At 35.7% G+C, this 25,315-nt stretch overlaps 1 protein-coding gene across 2 annotated transcripts in view; it reads right to left on the reverse strand.

Annotated features, from left to right (window-relative positions):
* LOC105493520 (usherin) overlaps window positions 1-25,315 on the reverse strand; it is a 789,359-nt gene that overhangs the window by 529,634 nt on the left and 234,410 nt on the right. The window contains exon 20 of one of the 2 annotated variants that reach the window (XM_024796490.2): window positions 11,575-11,805. In XM_024796490.2, coding sequence (XP_024652258.2) covers window positions 11,575-11,805 — 231 coding nt within the window. Of the gene's footprint in view, window positions 1-10,277; window positions 11,806-25,315 lie in introns of those variants that run through there. The other variant, XM_011761218.2, reaches the window with a different exon arrangement.

Consider the following 25,315-nt stretch of genomic DNA (forward strand, 5'->3'; position numbering starts at 1 on the left):
AAGACAGAAGTCACTTGTAATTACTTAATTACATGTTTGATGCATGATTTTACTGCAAGACTTTAAGCTCCCTAAGGTTAGGAATCATACTTGTGTTGCTCAACATCCTTTTTACAACAGCAATCATAACATCAGCTAGTGGAGTGAAATAGGGAAAATACCGCATACGAACCAAATGAATGATTAAACTCTTCCATGTAAAGGGGGATGTAGAAAGCAGTATCAAAGCTTGAAACACAGTTTAGGGAAAATAGAAGGAGAAACCTAGTGAGAAATATTTAGTTTCTTCCTATTTTTTAAACGGACAAAATGGCACCAATATTATTTATTGGCACATAGGGTGAGGATTAAGGAAATTTCACTGACTTGAAAACTGTCGATAATCTGGAAGAAAGTATTTCCAATAAAGAAGTGGAAGAAAAGAATCCAAATGACAGTAGATTGAGGAGTGATTCATCCATGAGAAAATGACACATAGTTTCGAGAAGACTGATTGTGGAGATGGGGGAAAAATAGAGTTAGGTGTGAAAGTACACATAACATTTAAAGTTGGCTATTTAAATAGATGTGGAGAAATGAGATGCAGACCATGTATGCTTCTAGTGGAAGAAGAAAGGTAACAATGACAACAAAAAACAAAGGTCAGAGTTTCACAGAACAAGTAAAATAAAGTGAATGATCAGAGTACCGTGTAGTAGAGAGAGGTCATAAAGAAGTATCATCAAGATTTATGTGGCTTAGGGACATAAAATATATGTATGCAATGAAAAGGCACATGATTGAAGTCCAGAATTACAGAATGCTGGTCATAAATACATACACAATACTAAGATACTGTGAACTAACCCTTTACAGTGATTCCTGCATTGAAACCTTACAACCTGCCATTTAACAGATGAAACTGAGATTCACACTGGGGGAATGACTTGTGCAAAGTTGCCCACCAGCATGTTGGGGAGCCAGATTTGAAACTTGGGGAATCTGACTCCAGAACCTGCACTATTTACTACAGCCATTGCCACTTTCTGAACTAGATTGCCAACATCAATACCTCCATTGCCCTTGAAATAGAATTCAATCAGTATGATGCTGTTAATCCATCCATAGCATTGATCACTGTTGTTTATAAAGCACTTTCAAGATTAAAAGTGCTTTTTATTGTACTGTATATGTTTATTATGACTGTCATCATAAACCTATTGCAATAAGCCCTAATGATATGTATAGGTAAAGTGTCAAAATATTCATTAACCTCAAAATTTAATAAGCCTAAGGAGATCATGTATCTAAGAGATGTGCAACCACCTAGTTTTCAGCAACACAATGTGATAGCTATGGTGGGGCAGAAAACAATTTCTGAAAGAACATTCTAGCTCTAACAACTGGTGTACCAGTAACTTTGCCAATAACTGAGGACCATTAACAAGAAATTTCTTTTTGTTTCTGGTACTATACAGTTTAAAATATACTTTCTTATACATCTAAGGCCAATAGAGACTAAATAAATTGAGTTATCACTCTAACCCATCAATACTTTCAAAAATGTAGACTTAAAAATGTGAACTATATTCAAATGCATAATGAATTTCACCATTAAATAATTCTTATAGCTAAGTGATCCATCTTTTGGATTTCCCTCTTTTCTATCACTCATTTAGTTAATAAATATTTATTGAGTATCTGGTAAATGTCTTATGCTGTGCAAGATGCAAATGTTATAAGCATGAAAAAGATAGTCATAATTTCAGTCTACATGAAACATAGATAAGCAAACAACCAGTTGTTTTTATTCAATAGGTTTTTTGGGAACTGGCAGTATTTGGTTATATGAATACGTTCTTTAGTGTTGATTTCTGAGATTTTGGTACACCCATCACCTGAGTAGTGTACACTGTACCCAATGGGTAGTTTCTTTATCCCTCACCCCATCCCACACTTTCCCCCATGTCCCCAAAGTCCATTGTATCATCGTTATGCCTTTGTGTCCTCATAGCTTAGCTCCCTGAACAACCAGTTTTAGTAGAGTGTGGTAAGAGCTAAAATAGAGTAATTATTGGTTTCTATAGTAGTACATAACAGAGGTCCTCAACCCAGATTTGGCATGGGAGGAGGCAGGTGTTGCTGGAAGTTTATTTAGGGGAACAGCTAAGCTAACCCTTTCATGATGAGTAGCAATTAGCTAGGTGAAAGGAAAGCGACGTACTTGCAAATAGATGAGAGCATACCGGGCAAAGGTATCAATATGTTCAAAAAGATGGGCATCCGAGAGTGTGCTACATTCAAGTACTAGGACTAAAAAATGGTCTAGAGCTGGAGAATAAACCAGTCCGTGGCTAGAGAGATGAGGAGGTATATGGGTAGAAAGCAGGTAAGCAGAAAAGGGTTTTTGCAGGGCATCTCTCACTGGGAAACCATTAAAAGGTTTTACACAAGAGAATGTCAATAAAAATCATTAGTTTGAATAACAGCCTGGAGAAGACTGAAACTGTTGGCAGAGAAGCCCACAACCTAGGTCTGGACTAGGCAGTAGCTGTAGGACCAGCAGGTAATTCCAAGAGATGCATCCGAGGAAGAATGGCCAGAGTAGGAATCATTGATAGAATGGGAGGAAGGGAATGAATAGTTCAAGTGTCAATTCAAGGAGAGTTCCAAGGCTTCTGCCTAAGACAATCAGTGATATTCACTGTAGATGGTACACACAGAAGGAAGAACAGGTTTCAGAAGAGGAAAAAAATGAAGGGAAGAAGCTGAGAAAAATGCATCTACATTGATTTTTAATTATCTGCTGGAGGGATGATCATTCAATCATTCCCACAGGTTTCCCTTAAGTCCTTATTCTTCCTTTATGATATTCCCCAAGGATACCCTTTGCTTGTAAAAATGATATGGCCACCATTGCCAGAGATGATGTTAGATGGCTTGAGAGTTTCTTCCTCTCTCCTTCTTTCTCATGCCTTTCTTTTGAAGTTGCACTAAAGTCGAAGAATTTCCAAATGGAAACGGCTCATCAGTCAAGAGAATATAAGGAACTGAGCCTCCCTTTTCAAAGCTCCAAACAAATGTCTTATGGCTATGTTTGTGAGCCTCCTTCAATATATAGACCTTAAATGTGGTTTGCGTATTATTACTTAACATTTCCCCCACTTAAATGAAACTATTAGTGTTACACTTGGTAGTTAGACTATGGGCAGGGCAAGAGAAGCACAACCCCCTCCAACGCCTCACCAGAAATGTCAGGCAACCATCAGGTGACAGTTATTACACTGTCTCTCTAAAATAATAAGAATTTGTCTCAGCCAGTGCCAGGGAAAGGCAGTCTCCCTATAGATAGAAACACCTGAGACTGGTGATCAGCAGCTTCCCAATGAGAGATCAGGAGTTGGGTGAGTGAGCTCAAGCATGCGCACTAAGAGGAAAACGGTGGAGTTTAACCAGTATATGACCTTCTGGGAACAGTTAACTGGTAAGGAAACATGCCTCAAGTGAGCATGCCTATAACTTCAGTAAACACACTGCACAATCAACTCCTCCCAATTGCTGGTAGGCTACTGCACATGTGGACAGCCCACCCCAAGAGAAGAATCAGGGGAGAAGGGACGCAAGACCTTGGAAGCATGTCAACATATAAAACCCCAAGTCAAAGGTCAAATCATCTCTCAAGTCACCCACTTGGCCCTCTTCCAAGTATACTTTATTTCCTTTCAATCCTGCTCTAAAACTTTTTAATAAACTTTCACTCCTGCTCTAAAATTTGCGTTGGTCTCTTAATCTGCCTATGTCCTATCAATCAAATTCTTTCTTCTGAGAAGGCAAAAATTGAGGTGGCTGCAGATCCATATGAATTTGCCGCCAATAACATTAGTGCATAATCTTCTGAAACATTTATTTAGAGCACTAGAACCAAGTTTTGAAAGAGATGGCATTTTGACAATGATGTTCCCAGATTCCTCTCTATCTGCACAGAAAGGAACTTAATCTATATTCTTCAAGAGTGCTGTAACTGGTATAAAATAACTGTAACTACACATTTTTAAATGTTTTAACTATTTTTTTCTAGAAAGCATACAGAAAATAACTCATCTTACTAAATCAAAAACCAATCACCTTCAAAGCTGCTAGTTACACTACCATTACTGACCAATTGTGATCCTTTTTCTGCTCAAAGTTCCTTTTCCTGCTCAAAGTTCCTTTTCCTACCCATTTAAGCTAAATGAAAGGGAAATTAAAAGTAATCTGTGTTATATTGATACAAAATGTCAAGCAGCACCATTTTTTAAGCAATGAAGTATTTGAAAAGATTCCAAAATACCAACATATTGGCAGAAAAGACGCTGGACAATTTGAGCAGGTATTATTTGAGACTATATAGAAATGAAATTGCCTTTGCAAAAGTTATAACTGAGAAAGTTATGACAGTGAAAGAGACCTAGCCTAACTAACTCTATCTTACTTATAACCTCGAATATATCCTTGCTCATTGCTGGGCAAAGGCTGACCTAACTTTGGGGAAAAAAATTAGTTTATAATTCAGTTTTGAAACAAACATGGTAACAGCCTTTTCCCTAAATAGACCTCCTTCTTGCCTGGGACTTCTCTACCTTTGTATGACTAAAAATTTGCTACAAGATTAGGAATGATGGTTTAGAAGCCATGCAGCCTCCAGCTGCAAGATTCTGAAACTCCCCAAATTGCTCCTGGGGATAACATCACTATTGGAAAATTTAAGATCAGTGCTTGAGATATTTTGCAGACCCTTAACTCCATGGATCAGCTATCACCACCCGGATTGATAAACTGGCTCATCTGATCTTGTGGTCCTCACCCAGGAACTGACTCACCACAGGAGGACAGCTTTGTTTTGTTTTTTTGTTTTTTGTTTTTTTTTTTGAGACGGAGTCTCGCTCTGTCACCCAGGCTGGAGTGCAGTGGCCGGATCTCAGCTCACTGCAAGTTCCACTTCCCGGGTTTACACCATTCTCCTGCCTCAGCCTCCCGAGTGAGTAGCTGGGACTACAGGCGCCCACCACCACGCCTGGCTAGTTTTTTGTATTTTTTGGTAGAGACGAGGTTTCACCGTGTTAGCCAGGATGGTGTGGATCTCCTGACCTCATGATCCGCCCGTCTCGGCCTCCCAAAGTGCTGGGATTACAGGCTTGAGCCACCGCACCCGGCCCGAGGATAGCTTTGACTCCCTAGGATTTCATGTCCGACCCAACCAATCAGCACTCCCACTTCCCTGCCCCCCACCAGCCAAATTACTATTAAAAACTCTGATTCCCAAACTCTCCAAGAGACTGATTTGACTAATAATAAAACTCAAGTCTCCGGTACAGTACAGCAGGCTCTATGTGAATTAAATACTTTCTCTATTGCAATTCCCCTGTCTTGATAAATTGGCTCTGTCTAGGCAGCAGGCAAGGAGAACCCATTGAGTGGTTGTGGAAAACCCAGAGACCTCATGGAAAACATATGTTCATGCATGTGGCATGAGTATATAGGAATACATGTGTCATTTTTATATCTGGTGACAATGCATTTTGAAAAATTTTAACAGTGATGGACAAAAACAGATGCTTTAAGTTAACTAAAATACTGCTAACAGCTAACAAAAACAGTTTGTTTTCAGTGTTGGCTCAGCTTACCAGCTACCTCATATTAATATCTCAAACAAAGGGAAACTTATAGGAACGTACTTCAAAATAAGTCACTTTTAAAAGGCAGGGGTTAAAACACATGCATCCTTAAATTGGCCTGATGATGAATTTGGTGAGTGGGGAAATAATGGTTCTCTCCCATCTGTCAATACCATCAATGTCATCTGAAGGCATTTCCTAGGAACTTACTTATACCTCTTTATTAAATATAATAAAAAATATAGAGTCTTGACGTTTTACTTCTCCATATCTCTAGTTATCATGGATCAGTGTGACTTCTGTTATTCTAAGAAGATATGCATTTTGGTCCTTGTCCTCAGTCCAAACTGATTAACTCAACTAGACATTCTCATCTCTTCTGATTGTTTCATAATCAGAAAACACAGCAGAGTTTTGTCACTGCCTGAGAATTTTCTCCTTTACTTTGCTCCTACATACCATATACCATGTTCTTACTCTTTCCTTTACTTTTTTTAGTATAATTACTGCCTGTTCATTAAACTTCTAGGACACATAGTAGATTATTATATTTGTTTTTCAATAACTAGGACCGAAAACTAACATCAAAGTTAGGTAAAATTTGTGATTTAAATCGGTCTTGAAAAGAACTGGGGCTTTGTTTAGTTGTTTTGTTTTTTCTTTTTTTCAAGAGCTTTCTGGCAAAATACTTGCTCCCACTCCAAGGAAAACAAATACTGGGACACCAAGGGTGTTGAAGGTCAGAATTAATATGCTTTTACTAATTAATCTGTCTGAAGAAGTTTGCCCTACTTGCACCTTCGCTATAACTGCTTATAATCAGCTTTCTTTTAATGAAGTGCTTAAATGTCCCAATTCACTAAAAATAATAAAAACTAATAACAATAAGGCACAAATATTATAGAGCAAAAGAAATAAAAAATATGCTCTTAAAACATATTGATTTTTTGGTGGCTGCATTTCTTTTTTCATCCCTTGGTAATTAATTGCATTTTGTATTCTAAAGCATTTTAGTTCAGCCATTTTTGGGAAAGTGAATACTATGATACAAAAATGTATGACAATCATTTAGTGTCCTTGAACATCATTATTATGAAGAAACTGTACAGAGTTCTCATCTGCAAGATATTCAACATCAGTAATCACATTTCTCGTGAAGACAAATAAAAGGGAATTATATCCAGGTGCATGTGTGTGCTCATCTCCCCAGTGGTTTGCTACAAAGATCTCCCCAAAGGCAGTTCCTGATTTCTGGGCAGGGTCACCAGTAAAGGCAGTTTAAAAGGCTGGTGTGATTGGCATCTGGATACTACAATAGTCAAACCTTCCCCCAAATGATCATGGACCTGTTTTCATTAATAGGAAAAAATAAGTGACAAGGAGAAAGAGGGTCACCTTTGGAATGCCAATCTGAGCAGTATTTTAGTTGCTGTTTTTACCAGGTTCCATTTGGATTACTAGCATTACAAGGAAAGAACTAAATTCTTTGTGTAAATCAAGTAGATTTACTCTGCATCCCTGAAAAAAAAGAATGAGCATGATTTTTTCCTCTCCAAAGACACAGTGATATCCCCTTCTAGTTGCATACGCGAGGGGAGACTCTATTTGCTATTCCTGTGTTGGAAGAAGAATGTATTGTTAACCCCATGTAACCAGGTCCCTATTTCACCATGATTGTTTATATTATTGCCCAATTATAAGATCATGAAGCTATTTTAATTTTCTACCTTTTTTATAACATCTGATATGACCCCATAATTGAATATCTATTTTATGTTGAATTCTGCCCATATCACTAAGTTTCTTAAATTAGAGAAAAACAGTAAATTTATATCAATCTTAAATTGTATTAATAAACATAATATTATAGAAAACAATTTATTTTAAACTCTAGGTGCTTTTTAACTCACAGATGCCACAGTTACAGCCTGTATTTTGGATTGCGGTGCCTCCTAAATATTCTATATTCATAGAATTGGAATTTTAGAGGTTAGAAGCATTGATTACCCAACAAAATCCTCAATTTAATAGATTAGCAACATTAAACACTCAGAAAAGTAGTTTGCCCAAGTCCTCACCACTACGTCAATTAATTTAACTATTTTCAATAGCAAAATTAAGTATCACATTTTAATATGGAATATTGCATATTACTCATGCCCCAGATATAACATTTGAGCAAACATATTTTGCATGTGTAACAGCAAATAAATTAATAGAATGTTGATTTTATAACTGCAGAATACTCTCACTCAGGAAATCTCCTGTCTCATAGTAGGCAATTAATAAATATTTGTTAAATGAATAATAACTAATAGCTAATGTTTAATGAGTACTAAATAATCTTTGTGGTAGACACCGTGCAAAGTTCATTAGGTGGCCTATCTACTTTAAATCCTCACCTACCTGCTAGATACCAATATTGTAAGTGGAATTATTTTAATTTTAAAGAAAAGGAAACAGAAGCACAAAAAAGATTAAATGGGTTGTCTAATTACATTTAGCTAATAAATAATGGGACCTGGATTTGAAACCAATTTATCAGTTAATCTTCTTCGAAGTCCTGATAATCATATACAGAGAGTTAATTATTTTAAATTTAAACTATGATGTAAATGACTGATAATACATTCTTCCTGGAGATTAGATTTTTAAAAGAATACTTGTATCAGAAAAGAAAAGGAAGCAAAAACAGGTCTCAAAATAGCTTTTGCTGGTTCTTTATTCTGCCCAAAGGTAGAAATTGACAGAGTTTATTTACAGTATTAAGTTTGATAATTTACAATATTAACATTTTAGGGCATATATTCATATGCTTGAATTATTCTCTTTCTATTGTGTAAGATAAAAATATCTAAAGAAAATATGAAAGAGGCCTAAGTTGTATAAGATATCTGTTTCTTGTACTACAATAATGAGCTATTTCTTACTGAGACTTTCAACATAATGCTCATGGCCATGAAATGTGTTATGAATGCATTTATAATTCCTGTCATTGATGGGTACAATCTAACTTATCTTTTCATATATAAAATATGTATAATTATGTACATCAACCTTATATTTGTCTTTGAGTACTAATTGATATTTCTATTCAGAAGTCATTTTAGTTGAAGTTTGAGATTTTGAATTGAATAATTCAAAATAAAGGACATCTTAGTTTATCTTAAAGTTATTAACTTTTAAAAATGTAATTCATCATATTAGAGGGTTCAAGGATTTGCTCATTAAATTTGTCTCAGAATATAAAAACTGCATGAAATACAAAGGAATATAAGTTGAAAGCACTGTTTAACGCATAGCACTTCAGCCCATTTTACATAATGTTATTTATATCTTAAACACCTAGCTCCTAGTAACACTCTGGGTTTAATCGCTATAAAAAAAAATCCCTACATGTCTTTGGGGATACAAATAAATGAATAAATAATGCCAACACTACTTGCTGTTTGTGAGCTGAAACTAACTGAAAGACAAATCCAAAAAGTTTAGCAGTATTAGAGAAGGAATGTTTGGGTGATAATTATTTCACCTCCTATCCCTCTTTCTTACTTTTATATACTTCCTATTCTAACACTTCCAAAGAACAGGCTACAAAAGTTCCTTTCCACCCTGTAGCAGAGACCTTGCCTTTAAATTTGGAAGGCTCCAGGTCACATTTCAACCCTGAAATTCAATAGCTGTGGCACAATGGGCAAGTCACTCACTTGAGCCTCTTTTCCTCCTGCATTATGAGGGTAAGAAGAGCTACTTTACAGGGTTGCAGAGGGATTGGATAGGAGAATTTATCAGTAAGAATAATGTAAGATGCTAATTGTATGCTTACCTCTCTATTTAGGAAAGTGCAAGTTTACAGAAAGTTATTGAGTTGGTTTTGAAAACTTGTCCTAGCTCATTAATTGGGGACATTTAGTTAGGCTTTGGTACAACTCAATAAAATTATTCAATCAAACCTGGCAAGTCAGCCAAAGGATCAAACCAATAATTTAGTATATACCTGGTTATATTAAAAGTTAAAGGGAATCTTAAAAGTAAAGCCAAGCTACCATTAAAAAGGGCATCAGCAATGTCCCAGAATGTGCCTGAACACAGAAGAACTTCTCACTCTCCAGGAATCACCAAAGCTCCAGGGAGCAGTTCAAGCCAAAATTGTGATCTCCCTGCCTTGTCCTTCAAATGATGTGTACTCCAAGCACATTTTCTGTGCAGCTGGAGGCTTTGTTACAGACAGAAGGATCCTGCTTAGTGAGGCCAGTGTTTACAGCCTAACTTTTTTAAAGAGGAATTTGGAAAACTTCCCAGACACTGCATCTGCCCCTAGCCCTTGCACCTCAGAGTATAAGGCCGGCAAGGGAGATAGCGAGGATGACTAAATTTATTAACGGTGGACGGGCCACTCTATCTTTCACTGCAACAACAGTAGGTGATCCCATCAAAAATCTGTCTGCTGGCTAGCCTGCAAATCCAAGCTGACATCCTTGCAGCAGCTATGCCCAGTTGAATGGAAACGGATGCTATTTCTTGGAAGAAACACATCAAAGCCAAATATTGGACCATTTGGGAAAAGACTTTTTCTATTTTCATTTGGGAAAAGACTTTTACTATTATTCATGTGTTCCTTTTCCTTAACTATTTTTTCTTTTCTTTTTTGCCATTTTACGAATATAAAGCAGAAGTCAAGCATTTTAGCTCAATGATTCAATTTCTAATACTCTGCGATGATTTTGATATACTGGGAGAGTAGTTAAGCATGCATTAATCTCAATATATCTCAGCTAGAATATAATCATGATTCATTACAAAGGTGCATCCGCAGCCAGCCTCAATGAAAAGCAAACTATTTACTATTTTAGGTAAAAATAAAACAATATAAATTTTTATAGCTCTAATTCCATTTCATTGTCTTCACATATGCAGTATTTTAAAGACTATTTGCTCCAAAATGACTTTCTTATGGATAATTAAATGAACATCTTTATGAGTTTACAGAATAATATATATCTTATACCTCGTAAATTTTTTAAAAAATTGGATAAGTGAAGTATGTATTATAAATAGTTGAATTTTTTACGGCTATACTGAAATCATGCTATTAGAAGCTGTAATTCACAGAGGTCATGGGACTTCCAAAATATTGTGGTACTAGTAAGGCCAGTGAGGCAGGATTGTGCCGGTACAGGGTCCAATCTGTCTTTATTTAAGCTTTTGATAATATTTTTGTAGTGTTTTCACATTGATTTTCATTTTTAAAAATATTGCATTAAAATATTTACATCAATGCTGAGTTTTCTAGTGCCTTTAAATTTTGTGACTGAGGCAAGAGCCTCACTTGCTTTACCGTAGTCCTGGCCTAGAGGAGTTACGTTTCCTCTGGCATTAGTTTTTCCTACAATGTTCTTCATAGAACATGAGATATTAAGTTGCCACAGTGAAAAAAGGAAGAAAGAAAGAGCGAGAGAAAGAAAAAGAAAATGTTACATCAAATATCTGTTAGGCATGATTAGCTAAGCAAAGTTAAATAGCATTCTTACAATGCTTTTTGGAGTTTTAGTAACCTGGTGCACACTGAGAATCTCCAATAGCATGAAGGCATTTTGCAAACTCATTTGCTCAGAGAACACAGTGAATAATATTTCAAGAAACATATCCTTGCAAATACTTCGCAAAAAATACAAATACAAGGCACATACTTTGATCCAATAAGGCTGCTTCTTCACCTGCATCTTTTTTTTTTTCCTTTCCTTCACTTACCTGACTTTTTTTTCCCCAGAATTCTGTAAAGATGGACATGCTGACACCATCATGCAAAAGTTATCGAAGGGCTGAATTAGTATTTCTATAAGTATGTATAATAAAAATTCATTGTAAAGGGATATCAAAATAATAGAAAACATTTTGGAGCTTCGTGTCTCCTAAATAAAGCAATGTCAAACACACTTACCAGTAAAGTCTGTATTGACTGGGTGAGTGGAGCTGGGAAATTTACAATACCCATTTCCTGTGAAACGGATTCCTTTCATCATCGTGGTCATCAGAGCTGGTAGAGATGACTCTCTCCTTTCCAGCTGATATATAGGAGAGGGTCCATTCAGTTCTTCAGGTGGAAACCACCTAAGATGGATTGTTGTGCTGTTGATTCCTTTAACTAGAGGAGGCCTCAGTTGTGCTGGTGCTAAATATTAGAAAACACTTGTTACATTCAAGAATTTGGTTTCTGTCTCTAGACACACATATTCACATATATGCATATATGTACTTGTATATATCACACTTAAAATCAAATCAGTTGTGGTTTCAAGTATCTGTATGGTTCTAGGAACTGAAAAGATAGAGTTTATCTTAAAAGCAGTGAAACAAAATTTAAATAGCCAACATACTTCACACAAAACTTTCAAATTAAATTTTTTCTTGAAAATAACTTCTCTATTCTTTTTAGCTAAATAATAGATCTTATATATTATAGTAGCTGCTGTAATCTGGGTGGTGCCCCAACCACAGTCCCTTTACCAAGGAGGTACCCCAATGGCCCAGTTTCTGTGCCTGTTGGTCTCTCATGGCTCACGGCTGCCCGCTTCTGTGTAGAAATTCCCTTGGCTGAGTAAAAACTGCCTCACCCTGGAGCCAAAGGATCCTGCAGTGAAACCTACAGCCAATGACTAGCACTAAACCTATAGAGCAGAGGCCCTCGCCTTAAAGTGGCTTCAACTCAGTGCTGTAATTTACAGGCGCCAAGCATAATCCGTGCCGACCAATGGGTAATGCAGGAATATTAACACAGGTTTACCAAAACTTTGCACTTGTGTAAAAATAAGTCAGAAAGTCATTTTTAAAAAGGCTTGTATTATTTTTATTTTTGATTGCTCCTGTGGAACATGGCTACACCATAGGCAATGTGCCAGGGGTAACCTTTTTGTTTGTTTGTTTGTTTTAGAGATGGAGTCTCACATTGTTGCCCAGGCTGGAGTGCAGTGGCTATGCACAGGCACAATGATAGCTCACTACAGCCTGGAACTCCTGGGCTCAAGCAATCTTCCTGTCTCAGCCTCCCAAGTAGTTGGGACTACAGACAGGTGCCACTATACCCAATAGACTCTATTGTTTAAGAGCAGTTTTATGTTCATAAAAAATTGAGAAGAAGATACAGAGTTCTACCCTATCTCCCCACTCATGCACAGTCTTTTCCAGTATCAACATCCGGCACCCAAATGGTTCATTTGCTACAGTAGATAAATCTGCATTGACACATCATTATCATTCGAAGTCCATAGTTTCCACTGGGGCTTACACATGGTGTTTACATTCTCTGGGTTTGGACAAATGTATGATGACATGAATCCATCATTATTCTATTATACAGAAAATTTTCACTACCCAAAACATCCTCTGTGCCCTGCCTATTCATCTCTTCTTCCCCCTACCCTGGGTAACTACTCATCTCCATAGTTTTGCCTTTTCCAGAAAGTCATATAGTTGGAATCATACAGCGTGTAGCCTTTGTAGACTGACTTCTTTCACTGAATAATACGCATTTACGTTTCCTTCATGTCTTTTCATCATTTGATAGCTCATTTAATGCTAAATAATTTTCCCTTGTCTGGATGTAGTATAGTTTATTTATTCATTAATCGACTGATGAATATTCTGGTTGTTTCCAAGTTTTGGTAATTGTGAATAAAGCTGCTGTGATGTACATATATATGCACATCTAATTATATATCTAATTATATATCAGACTTTTGTGTTTTAAATTCTGTTGAGTAAATACCAAGAAGTGCAATTGCTGTATCATACGGTAAGAGCATGTTTGGTTGTGCAAGACACTGTCTTCCAAAGTGGCTGTACCATTTTGCATTCCCACTAGCAATGAATGAGCATTCCTGCTACTGTACAGCCTCGTCAGCATTTGTTGTCAGTGTTCCAGATTTTGGTCATTCTAATGGGTATGTAGTGGTATCTTATTTTAATTTGCATTTCCCTTTACGACATATGATATAGAACATCTTTCCTATGTGTATTTGCCATCTGTATATCTTCTATGGTCAAAAAGCTCCTTTTGTATGTAATTTTCTGATTTTTAAAGCTTAAACACTGATCTAAATTAAAGCAAACAAGCAATAACCACTCTGAATGTTAAACAGAGCATCAGCACAAAGTAACAAGCCTGTGAGTTCAGCAGTTTACACACAATGGTCTAGGCACCTAACTTTGGTCAGCCTCTTGGTCCTAGAGAGCACCCTGGCCCTGAAGTGACCCCACCACCAGGAGTGGGCTTAGCCTTGGAGTAGTAGTGGCCTCACGCCCTTGCATACATTGGGACCTTGCCATGCTTTTAGGTGGTGGGACACTGGCAATTCTTTGAAGGTTCCTGGGAAACACTAGGAGTCACCGAGATTAAGGTTTTCCGTACAACTTGCTGGAAATGAGGTTCAGATTAACAGCTGAGTTATTGAAAATGAAGGTCTGTTTTGGTTTGATTCTTTTTTTCCTTAAACAGTTGAGTTTGTGAGCTGAGATTCATTCCCCCTTTAAGTGTGTCTGCTGGATTTGAAAAGTGAAAGTAGAGAAAGGAACAAATGTCATAATCACCGAGCCTATTTATTAAGGGCCCAAACTATGTCTGTGGACTTTTAATTTACACCTGTGTTAACACAGCCATACACAGACACAAAGTCATTGCCTGTTTCAATAAATATAAATCAAAATGATGCGGATATAAGTATTGAAGCCCTTAAACCATGAAAGGAAATTCACCATAAAGCAACTTAGAACAATTACTATCTGTTACTTTTTAGACCTTGGGCCAGCTTTTCAAAGAGAAACAATTCATTTTGATTCTGTTTTAACTTTTAGGAAAAAAGAAAAGGCACTGAGCAAAAAGTTCATCAAGTTAGAAAGATAATTAACAATTCTGGTTATTTTCTGCCACTGCAGCCCATGTGATATTTTTATTTTAATATATGTATGAATCTGTGAATTATATGCATAATTTCTCTTAGCATTTTTTCCTGCTAAAAATCAGTTAAATGGTAGACTCTCAAAGATTTCATTCTACAGGCTACGATCTCACTTCAAAATAATCCAAAACAAAATAAAAGGCTAAGTCATTCAGAAATTTCTTTACCCACCAAGTCTCTCTTCAGAGTTTAGAGTTACATATTTGTATTAAAATTTTAGCAGGCCATTCTTGGCTATGATCTCAACTGGGAAAGGAAGGTTGTCAAATATTTTTCAGTCCTGGGCTCAGGGAAGCAATGAAGAACCAATTACAAAATTTTTAAATTGCAATTTGCTAGATTCCCTAGAGTTTTGGGACACAGAGACCAGAACTTTTTAGTTTCATAAACTAGTCTAGTAATATCCAATAGCCCAAAACTACTAGACCAGTACTATCCAATAGAACTTTCTCCAGTGAAGGAAATGTTCTAGGTCTGTAATGTTTAATACGGTAACCACTAGCCTTATAATTAGATTATTGAGCATCTGAAATGCAGCTAGTGAGAATGAGAAATTGAATTTCAAATTTCTTAATTTTAATTAGCTGTATTTTAAATTTAAATAGCTACATATGATTCATGACTACCATACTGGACACCAAAGATGTAGATAAAGAATAACAAATTATACATATTTGGTGTGTTGAGAATAGGATTCCCATTTTAACCAAATGAAGAAGAATGAAGACGCCTCCTATACATCTTAAAAACTGAAGAGTTTCATTGCTGTTTGAAAGCAGCCTTTCTCCAGGTCCCATTTGTTTGAAAGTTGATACATCTCTACTCCAACCACTCAACTCAATGGAGATAATGTTGAAGCTCAGCACCACCACAGAAATCAGATTCCTTCCCCCATCTGTAGCATAGTCCAAAAATTACGTCTTAATCAGGAATATAGATTAAGAGTAAAACAAAACTAAACAAAAGGAATTCTGGCAACTCTGTCGTTTTTATGTAATAATTATAGAAAATTGGAGCACACATTTTTGTTTTAATTTGGCCAAGTGACACTAATCAATAGGGAAATTCTTGAGAGTCCATTAAAATTAATGTTTACCATTTAAACTTTAAGTAGTAGAGCAACTCTTGATTCCCAGAGGAATTATTCCACCAAGTAACGGGACTGTCCTTTAGAAGTCAATTCCTGAGAATGAATAGAACTAGAGTACATTTTTTATTGTCTTGCTTAAAAGAAAAACAAAACAAAAAACATTCCAGCAGGTGGGTTTTACAGTTTCACATACAGGAGTCAACTAAGCCTGTTTGAAAGGGTGAACATCCTACAGAGTTATTCTTTTCAGAGTTCCTCTAAGGCTGGAAGGGGGAATTAAGTGAAACTGTCAATCAATTAAACTAGACTGGTGTCACATACATATAAGTAGAATATGAAGAAAAATAGATACTCCTGAACCATTAAACACACATACATACACGCACATAGAATCACCATGAGATTGGGGTAATGATGAATTATTCATCAGATTTTCAAAGGAAAAGAATTACAGGTAAAAATAAATATGATCTTTAAAGATTTGTTAATTTACAAAACAGTTCGTTAGGAGACAACACTGAATAATGAAAGGGATTTGGTAGACTTTTAAAAATTATATTTCACTTTTTAATGTCTAAATCTGTGTGATTTTAGAAAAATCCCTCAACACATATCTGTTTCAGCTTTCCCATCTGCAACATGAGGATACATTTTCAGTGAAATACGTTGACAACAATTGCTTCTACAACAATATGTATATTTGCTTTATGTTTTACAAAACAAGTTTCTATACAAATACAAGGCACTATCATTACAAGAACAAATCTTTCAAATTATATGTTATTAAGGAATATAATTCATCTATATTCAAAATCTATCTGTATTTACATAGAAAATTGTTTTGTAAATGTAAAGTTTAAAATGAATCTTCAATATTCATTATTTCTAAGAACAATATACAAAGTTTAAAATGAATGTTCATTATCCATCATGTCTAAGAATAAAGTGTCTATTTTTGCTTGGGATAAAAGTACAAAATTCTTGTACTTTTAAAATAGCATTTGTATTTTTAATAGGGGTAATCTGATTTCTTGTCTATCTATTTGATGTATAGATATTCTTTTATAAAATGTTATAATATGCATTCTTCTTCATGCAGCATTTATTACTTTATAACATAATCAGTAGTATATCACAATGAATACATTTAGACTTGCCAAATTTATGTAGTGTGGCATTTTGAGCACCATAGGATAAGAACTAAAAGCTGAACAAAGCTCTTTCTGAGGTACTGGTCTTTAAAATGGAATCTGTTCATTTGTTTTCAAGGAATCTGTTCGTTTTTGGCCTATGAAGACTGTATGGCTGTGTCAACAGCTTAAGACATCATCAACTTTCTATGATGATGACAAGAATTCAAGAATAAACAGTCTTTCTGTGTTTCAGGGGTGGGTGGGGAGCAGACTACATAAGACAGTCTTAATAAGCATCCTGTCAATAGAAAATGATTTTGACTTTTTCACAGAAATGCAAAACTATGCCAGGAAAAGCAATTTGCCAAACTCTACTAGGCCAAAACACTTGCAGAAGGGCACTGGGACCAGTACACAAACAAGAAGTTCAGATCATGAGCCATGATTTCTCTGCTGCAGCTTTGCCACTGTAGCTGCTCACCAATCAGTGTCCTAAAGAGGAAAAGTTTTCACCAGAAACTCTCAGGGATGACTCAACACCACCTTGTTGACTGTCTATTATCTGACCAGGGAAGAAAGAATAAAATATATTTTGCCATTTTCTTCTTTGTTGACAAGTCATCTTCAGGAGTGCATATTACTAGAAGATCTGGAGAGGAGAAAATGTAGGCTCTAGATCAGCTCTTTAAGACCCTCAATATGGAACATTGGTTAATCCATTATTAGGTCTCTCTATTCTTCAGTTACTTCAATTGTTAGAGTGACAGGCTTGATTTATGTCTAGGACCTCTTCCAGTTTCAAAATTCTTTGATTGAATAATTTAAAGCAGTACTTCTAAGTTAATAAGCCATGAATGGGTGCCAGACATCCTGATCCTCTTCGCTCCTGGAAGCCAGCAGGAGCCCCTCTGGTTTATCCCCTTCAGCTCTCAGCCACCTTGTTCCTTTACCTTAGCATGGCATACAAATATGATTTGTCTATGTGTTCTGTGACATAAAGAAAAGCTAGCAAACCCTGCTTTTAGAGAAGTTCAGTGAACATGGTGAACAAACATTACCTTAACCAGTTATTGTTCTGGCAATCACAATAATTTGCACAAAACTACCATCCTACACATGAAGAGAGAAGAGGATCCATTATTTCGAAACTGCACATATAGCAGCAATCATGACAGCAACCACCGTTCCCTAAAGTCCACCGTTAATAAAAGGTAGTTGCTTGGACTGTAATTATGGCATCCTTGCTACCCAAACTTGAAGCTTTTATGGGGCTTATGCAATTAACTACTTAAATGCATCGTAACACTTGCTTCTCTGACAGCAAAGTATTGATTTTTTCATCATTTTCAAGTCTCCTCCAGCACAAATAAATGTACTACAGTTACAGTTAATGCACTGTGTACATGCATTAAATGCTGGTGTGACAAAATTTATTATTTTGTGATATATAGAATAGAAGTCTGGCTTCTCAGAACGTAGCATCACTGATCTAACATCAGTATGAAGACTACCATTGTCCTTGATCCTCCAAATTCTCTAACTTCCAAAAGCTAAAGACCTATTTTAATAGGATACTTAGACTTTAAATTAAAAGGAGGGGACACTGAATATAAATTTTTTATATATGTCAATGTGGGAGAAAATTTAAAATAGTCTAATAGAGAAGAAAGATACAGTTTGTATTTTCCTAAAGGTGTCACTGTGGGACCTACAGCAACTTTGTTCTGATGAAATTTGCCTATTTAATTTCTTTCCTTGCAGTTTTTTAGGGCACATCTGTCAAAATATTTTGCATACTAGAATCTCTCTGATTCAGTCAATTTTTACATAGTTTGATTGTGTTGTTTTAATGACTTATAGGATACATAGCACATTATAAAGCTAAAATTGTGTATTGAAAGTGTGATTTCTACATGCCATTTCCACATGCCAAAAAGGCCAGTAGAGCCCCTGGTAAAGTCGCATATCTAAATATAGACCTGGCCACAGAGGTCATCATACAGTTCATAAACAACCCTTTTCCTCGGATATAACTACACACTACAAATTAAAGTTGGTGAGTAAAAAGCAGTTAATTTTGTTTTGTTAGAAATAATATCATTTTAGTTTTAGCGTCTAAGACAGATGCCAGCATTTCCCTCTGAACAGATGGTAATTCCATCTAATAGTGCATCTCTGTATTAGTAAGGTCTGTTGTGTATACAAACAGTAATAAACACTAGGTAAGGATCAAAATAAATTTTAATTGTTGACATTAAATTCTGGCAGCCACAGTTCTAAGGCTGCAATATTCCTTTTTCAAGTCTGTCAGATTTACTAATGCAGCAAAAGCTTTTCCAAAAGCTGCCAGATCCCAGTTCCAATAAAAACATGTTTGCGCACTACCAGTTACCAGTCTCCAACCAGGGGACCTGTTTGCAGATACTGAAAGAATTCTTCAAGAATGCCTTGGAATTGGTGCTACCATCTATGTGATGACCAGCCGGTGCTTCTTTTAAAATGCCCCTGAAGGACCGAGCATTTAATTTAGAGGTTAGTATAAAATGTTACATCCAATTGTTACATTAGGGGTCATGGTATTATTTATCACAGACACTTTCTTACCCTACTAAGTAGGGATCTCTCATCCAACTCATTTTCTTCAATTTACAGAGCTGGGCATTCCTGAACTTCTCTGAAAGTGACATCATCCTTTCATTTGTTTATTTTGCCCCAGCCTGAAGGATTTCCCTGACAATCACAGCAATCATCGGCTGTGCTTTTCTATAGGCTTGCTGCGGATCGAGTGTGCCAGCAAGCACCGATTTGGTTTCATAATGCCTCCAGCGATCTGGTACTACAAGGAGCAGCCCCTATTTATTTTGAGAGGCTGCCATGTTTAAAAAAAAAAAATAGCATTTAAAAAAAGCAGTTTGGCATTCAGGTGACTGTTCAATAACAAACATGCTTTGCAATCATATTTCTTTAAAAAATGGATGCATTTTTTTTAATCATGAAAAATATATTGCTTCCACCATATGGGACAACCTACGATTCACCAACCGATTTAAGATGCGGCATATTGAGCTGACCATATGTTACAGTGCTGTTGAATGGCTGAGTGATTCATGCCCGTCACATTCTAGTATATCAATTAAAGCTCCTTGAAGTCTGCATGATTTGTGTCTCTGTTATTAAACCCTGCTAATTCATCCCACTTACACATCTGTTATAAATCTCTAGGAGTGCTGCATGATTCATGGCAATCTGTGAGCATGCTACAGCAAATTCTTCTCCTTGTAATTAACAGTAAATTGTTTTACTGCCATGCAATGAATTTTTCAGTTATATTGCAAATGAACTCCTAAATGTGCGGTTCTTTCCTAAGAACTGACTTATATCATTAGGCAATTAAAAAGTATTGCTTTGAACCAAAAGCTTTTAATCAAGAGAAATATAACTTAAACATTGCTTAAGAGCCATGGAAATTTGACATGTTGGTTACAAGTGTGAAATAATTTCTGTTGAAAGAGCAAAACAAACAAACAAAAAAACCTTCAGTGCACTCAGGATTTCACTGATGCTAAGACACAAGAACTCCTGCCTGAAAACAATTGGTGGGACAAGTTTTGCACAGATACTGTTTATCTTAGAAGTTACTTAAGTCATCTGTCATTACCAAATTTCTCAGACTACTTTACACGTCCTTAATTGTAAAATGGTGCCTTTATTCTTGAAATAAATAATTGGATAATTAGCCCAGTTGAATAATCAGAGGATTCCATTGCTGTTCAAGTGTTCTTGTCAAAGGTGAAGCAAATTCATTTCAGCTCGCCTTTGCAGCTCTTCGAAGAGGCTTTGATTTTTTTTCCCCACTTTCTTGGCAGCAGCCTCAGATTCATGAGTCCATACATCAAGTCAGTAGTTTAACAACAAATGGAATTAAATTCAAAGAAGGGAAACTAATTGAAGGACAGCAACAAAAGTGTTTGGTAATGTGCTTTTTAATATGGCATGCCACATTTGCATGATAATTTTTCCTTTTTAGCATGGAGCAGAAAGTGACTAGCTTAATGAGGGATTATTAAAGACAGGAATGAACAAAATGCATTCATAACTAAGAACAAAGATTGTATTATGAAACAAAAACAGGCAACCTCAGAGAAGTAACTGTGTGATTGGTTTATGCATTATGAATAAAAAGGTAGAAAAATATTTATATTAGTATTCACTAATGACTATATATACAAGATTGTTGTAATTAAAATTATAAATTAACATATTAAGAGTGCTTGTTTAATCACTCTGGCTCCTATTCACAAGGAAAAGACTTACGTACCCGAATGCAAAACAATGTGTGTTTTCAACCCAGCAGCAAACAGCCTATACATTTTACTTTGCATTCAGAAAGAAAATTTAATGCACACTAATTACTTGCTTAATGCGAGATGGACACTTCTAAGCTTGTAGTATGGAGGTCAATTTATGACAGGCAAGGGAAATATCACATTGTCCCTTCAGGAATGGATCTCCTAAAGTAATTTCTCATAAGAAGGGTTTAAACTAAACTCAATTTGCAATGGGTGGAAATACACAAATTTTCCCAGATTAAAAGGATAATCTTAAAGAAAAGTATAACAAGGATTTTAAGAGGGCCCAGTTCATCAACTCATTACCTTCATACACCCAGAAGCAACTCCAAAGCCATCAATAACACTGCTTGAAGATTTTGCAATGGAGAGAGATGCAGCTGCTCCTGAGAGAACACCTCTCTCAAATCAGTTCTCAGACTTTGTCGCAGGTATCAAAACTAAAGAAGCAGCAATGCAGTACTCTGGATGAAATGTACCCATTCTAATCATATATTTAATTGAAAAAAATGTTTAAAACAAGAGAGAACCAATTATAATTCTCAAGCTTTTTAATGAAACAGACAGATAAATCTTCACAAGTATCTTTTTGATTTTTGAGACTGAGATTTAAGGAGGCAACATATCTTTTCATGATTCAATGCTTCTAAAAGGCTAATTACTACTTCTAATTTGTGGTGCTCTTTTTCAAATTTTTTTTTTAATTATTATTATCATACTTTAAGTTCTAGGGTACATGTGCATAACGGGCAGGTTTGTTACATATGTATACTTGTGCCATGTTGCTGTGCTGCACCCATCAACTTCAAAATTTTTGAGTGGTCACTGGTCTCCTTTGATCTCTGATAATGTGCTCATATGAGCTATTAGACATGAGTTAAATTTCCCACAAATCCATTGGAATTCATTGGAATAGTATATACTCTCCAAATTTCAATGTTAATAGTAGAAAAAACAGAGCCGAACGAACCATAAAGTTGCAAGTCAACTTTTATTACTCTCCTATAACAAAACTGTTGACCATTCAAAAGAACCAGCCTTATTATAGGCCTACAGTTTATTTCTATGATTTAATGTTTATATGTTCTATTCAGATGTTTTATTTTAGAAAAACATTTAGAAATACACATTCATCTACTGAATAAGGAAGGAGGCAAAAAGGATGATGGACTTTTAATTTTTGGCTGGTATTCAAACAAAAGCAAATAAGTTTATTTTCACTGATCTGAGCAACCCGAAAAACGGTGTATTTTATAATAAACCCAACTGTAAGTAAAATTATTTTTTCATACTTTTGTCATATAAGAGACTTTATTTTTCTGCTGGGCAGGTGAAGAATCAGATAGTTCTAACAAAAATATTAAGGAATTAGAAAATAAATATTTTTTTTTCCAGAAAAAAACACTAAAATAAATTTTTCTTTAGAAGAGAAAGGATTTTATATAGAAACAAAAGGTAATTCAATTTTTTAAAGAATGAAAATTGGGTAGAAGAAGAACTTTAGCTAAGAATAAAAAAACCACACATTTGAAATTTACCATTATATCTCCTCCTGCCTCCGCTCAGTCCTTCCAGCTTCTGCTTCAACCATGCTACTTAGGGTAAACCCCAGAGAATCACCAGTGACCTTGCTTCCATTTTAGGTCACATTTCTCTTGCTTTCCCTACACCATATGACACTACAGACAACATTCTCCTTCTAGAATTCTCTCTTCCCTTGACTTTTCTAATACTGCTTCTTCCTCTTAGTTCTTTTCCTAATTCTGACCATACCTCTGTTCACTTCACTCTTCCTTTCTCTTTTCTTTCCGAATAGAATATTCACTAAAGTGTTTTCTTTGGACTTCTATTTTGCTTTTTCTCTGCTTTCACTAATTGATTATAACCTATAGCGTTAGCTCCCATCTATATGCAGATGATTACAAAATCTGCACCATTTTTAAGTTCCAGATTTGCAATTTCTGCTGCTGGATGGTTATAATTGTCATGGATGTATTTCTATCAAATGATCAAATAAACTCACAAGTTTATTTCTCTCATATGTTCTTTGTCGATCTTTCCCCTTTTATTTAATGGTACTACCATGGGCTACAATATTTGCTATCATTGTCCATTCTTCCCACTGCTTAACTTCCAGGTCTTTCTTCCTTGAAGTCACTCTATTCCCTTCTTTCAATCTTCACTTCTACTCATCTGATTTACTCCCTTACGGCCTCTTTAAAAAAGTCTACCAGACTCTATTACACCCTCTCTTCTAATCTGTTGTGTACTCTACTGCCAGGAAAGTCTTCATAAATCTCTGCTTTCATTACATCGGTACCTGGAACAGTGCCAGATCCTAAAACAGAAACTAGCACATGGTATGTGCTCAGTAAATACCTGCGAAAGTCTTTACCATTTTTTCTAGTTTATCTGAAATAGCTTTTAATGAGGTATCTACTCAGTCTCCCAAATCAAAATCATTTATCTCATTTTCTACCTTCCCATAGAATTTTTTTCAACTTTCTCACAGCCCTTAGCACATGTCACCATGGTGTTAATCCTACCTGTTGGATCTCAACTCCTTAACCCAAATGCTGGGTATAATTATCTTAGAATCCTCCACAGTGCTTTAAATAGTAAGCCTTCAAGAGATGGTTCTGAATTGACCATTCACAATAAAATGTAGTAATAATATATTTATGGCACATTATTCACTCTATATTGCAACCAACAAATGTGAAATTTGCTGTTTTTGAGCAAAGTTTTGAAATGTGCCTCTAATAATTCTGAATGACATACTTCTTACAGAAATAATAAATAATGCTTTCAGATTTTAAGCCTTTCTAAGCTTTATTTTCACAATATAGTCCTTAGCCTTAGAACTCTCCATTTTATATTTTATAATAATATTAGAAAATCAAAGTTGTAAAATAAACTCTCCTTGATTTTGATAACATTAGAAATTCCATAACATTTATACTGTGACTAATAAAAATGTTATATAATATTATGATAAAAATCATGACAATAAATTTTTATTGAGAATGAACTGTGATGGGTACTGCTTTAAATATTTTACATGTATTAACTACTTCTAATCCTCATCAGAACCCTACAAAATAAGTTATGCTTATTTATAAATTGGGAAACTAAGGCACAGAAGTGAGATAATTTATATAAGGTCACACAGCTAGTCAATGGCAGAGCCCAGATTGAAACCCTGGCATTGTGGCTAATCATTTTTTTTCACCTTACACATATGAATAAACTCTTACTTTTGTAAGTCAACTAACTTTCACATCACATGACTTTTAGGGAATATAAGTTTCCACTTCTATTTTTCAAGGATAAAAAAACTAGAGGGAGGATTTGGAGGGCTCTGACTAGTTAGTTTTACTTCACATTCCTGCCAATGGACAGGAGTGGTTTTAATCGCCTGTCCAGTAACTAAAATGAGAGCTGCACAGAGCACCCAGGTACATCATCTTTTATGCAACAGGAACTTGCCATTGCAACCAATGAGGATACTGTTAGCACAGATGTTATCACTAATGCATAGGGCAGGGAGATTCTATTCTGTACACATGTTTCCTGTTTTTCTATTCCCATCTCCAAGATCCAGCTAGTTTCTAGCTGCAGCATGTCTCTCTTCAGGTTCTTTAGTTTGCTTATACCTATGAAAAGACAGACTAGATCTCATCTACAGGAATCATACTAATAACAGCTCTAGACACTATTGCATATGAGGTTCAGATGGGAGCTACCATGATATGCAGCCTAAAGGAGAAAAGATTTGGGTGGATATATTGTTATTGAAAATTTTATTGGAAGGATGATAAATTAGATTAACAACAGCCCCCAAAGAAGTAGAATAAGAATGTCGAGTAGAAGTTACTAGGAGATATTTGCGATCAATCTAAGAAATCACATTTTAAAAGAGGTGTCTAAAGATGGTATAGCTTTGTCTGAGATGTAGTAGTTTCTGTAACACTGAAGGTATCAAACATGGGTTAGACAAACACTTGGGGGGGGGGTATTACAAAGAATATATTGATACTGGCTATATAGTAAGCCTAGATTGTTTTTACATGTTTTACAACCCTGAGAGGACGTAATTCCAGTTTTGCACGGCCACGTGCTTGGGATTCCTACGTCCCTTACTATAACACACCCA

The sequence above is a fragment of the Macaca nemestrina genome, chromosome 1, assembly GCF_043159975.1.
Source record: "Macaca nemestrina isolate mMacNem1 chromosome 1, mMacNem.hap1, whole genome shotgun sequence".
Lineage (NCBI taxonomy): Eukaryota > Metazoa > Chordata > Mammalia > Primates > Cercopithecidae > Macaca > Macaca nemestrina.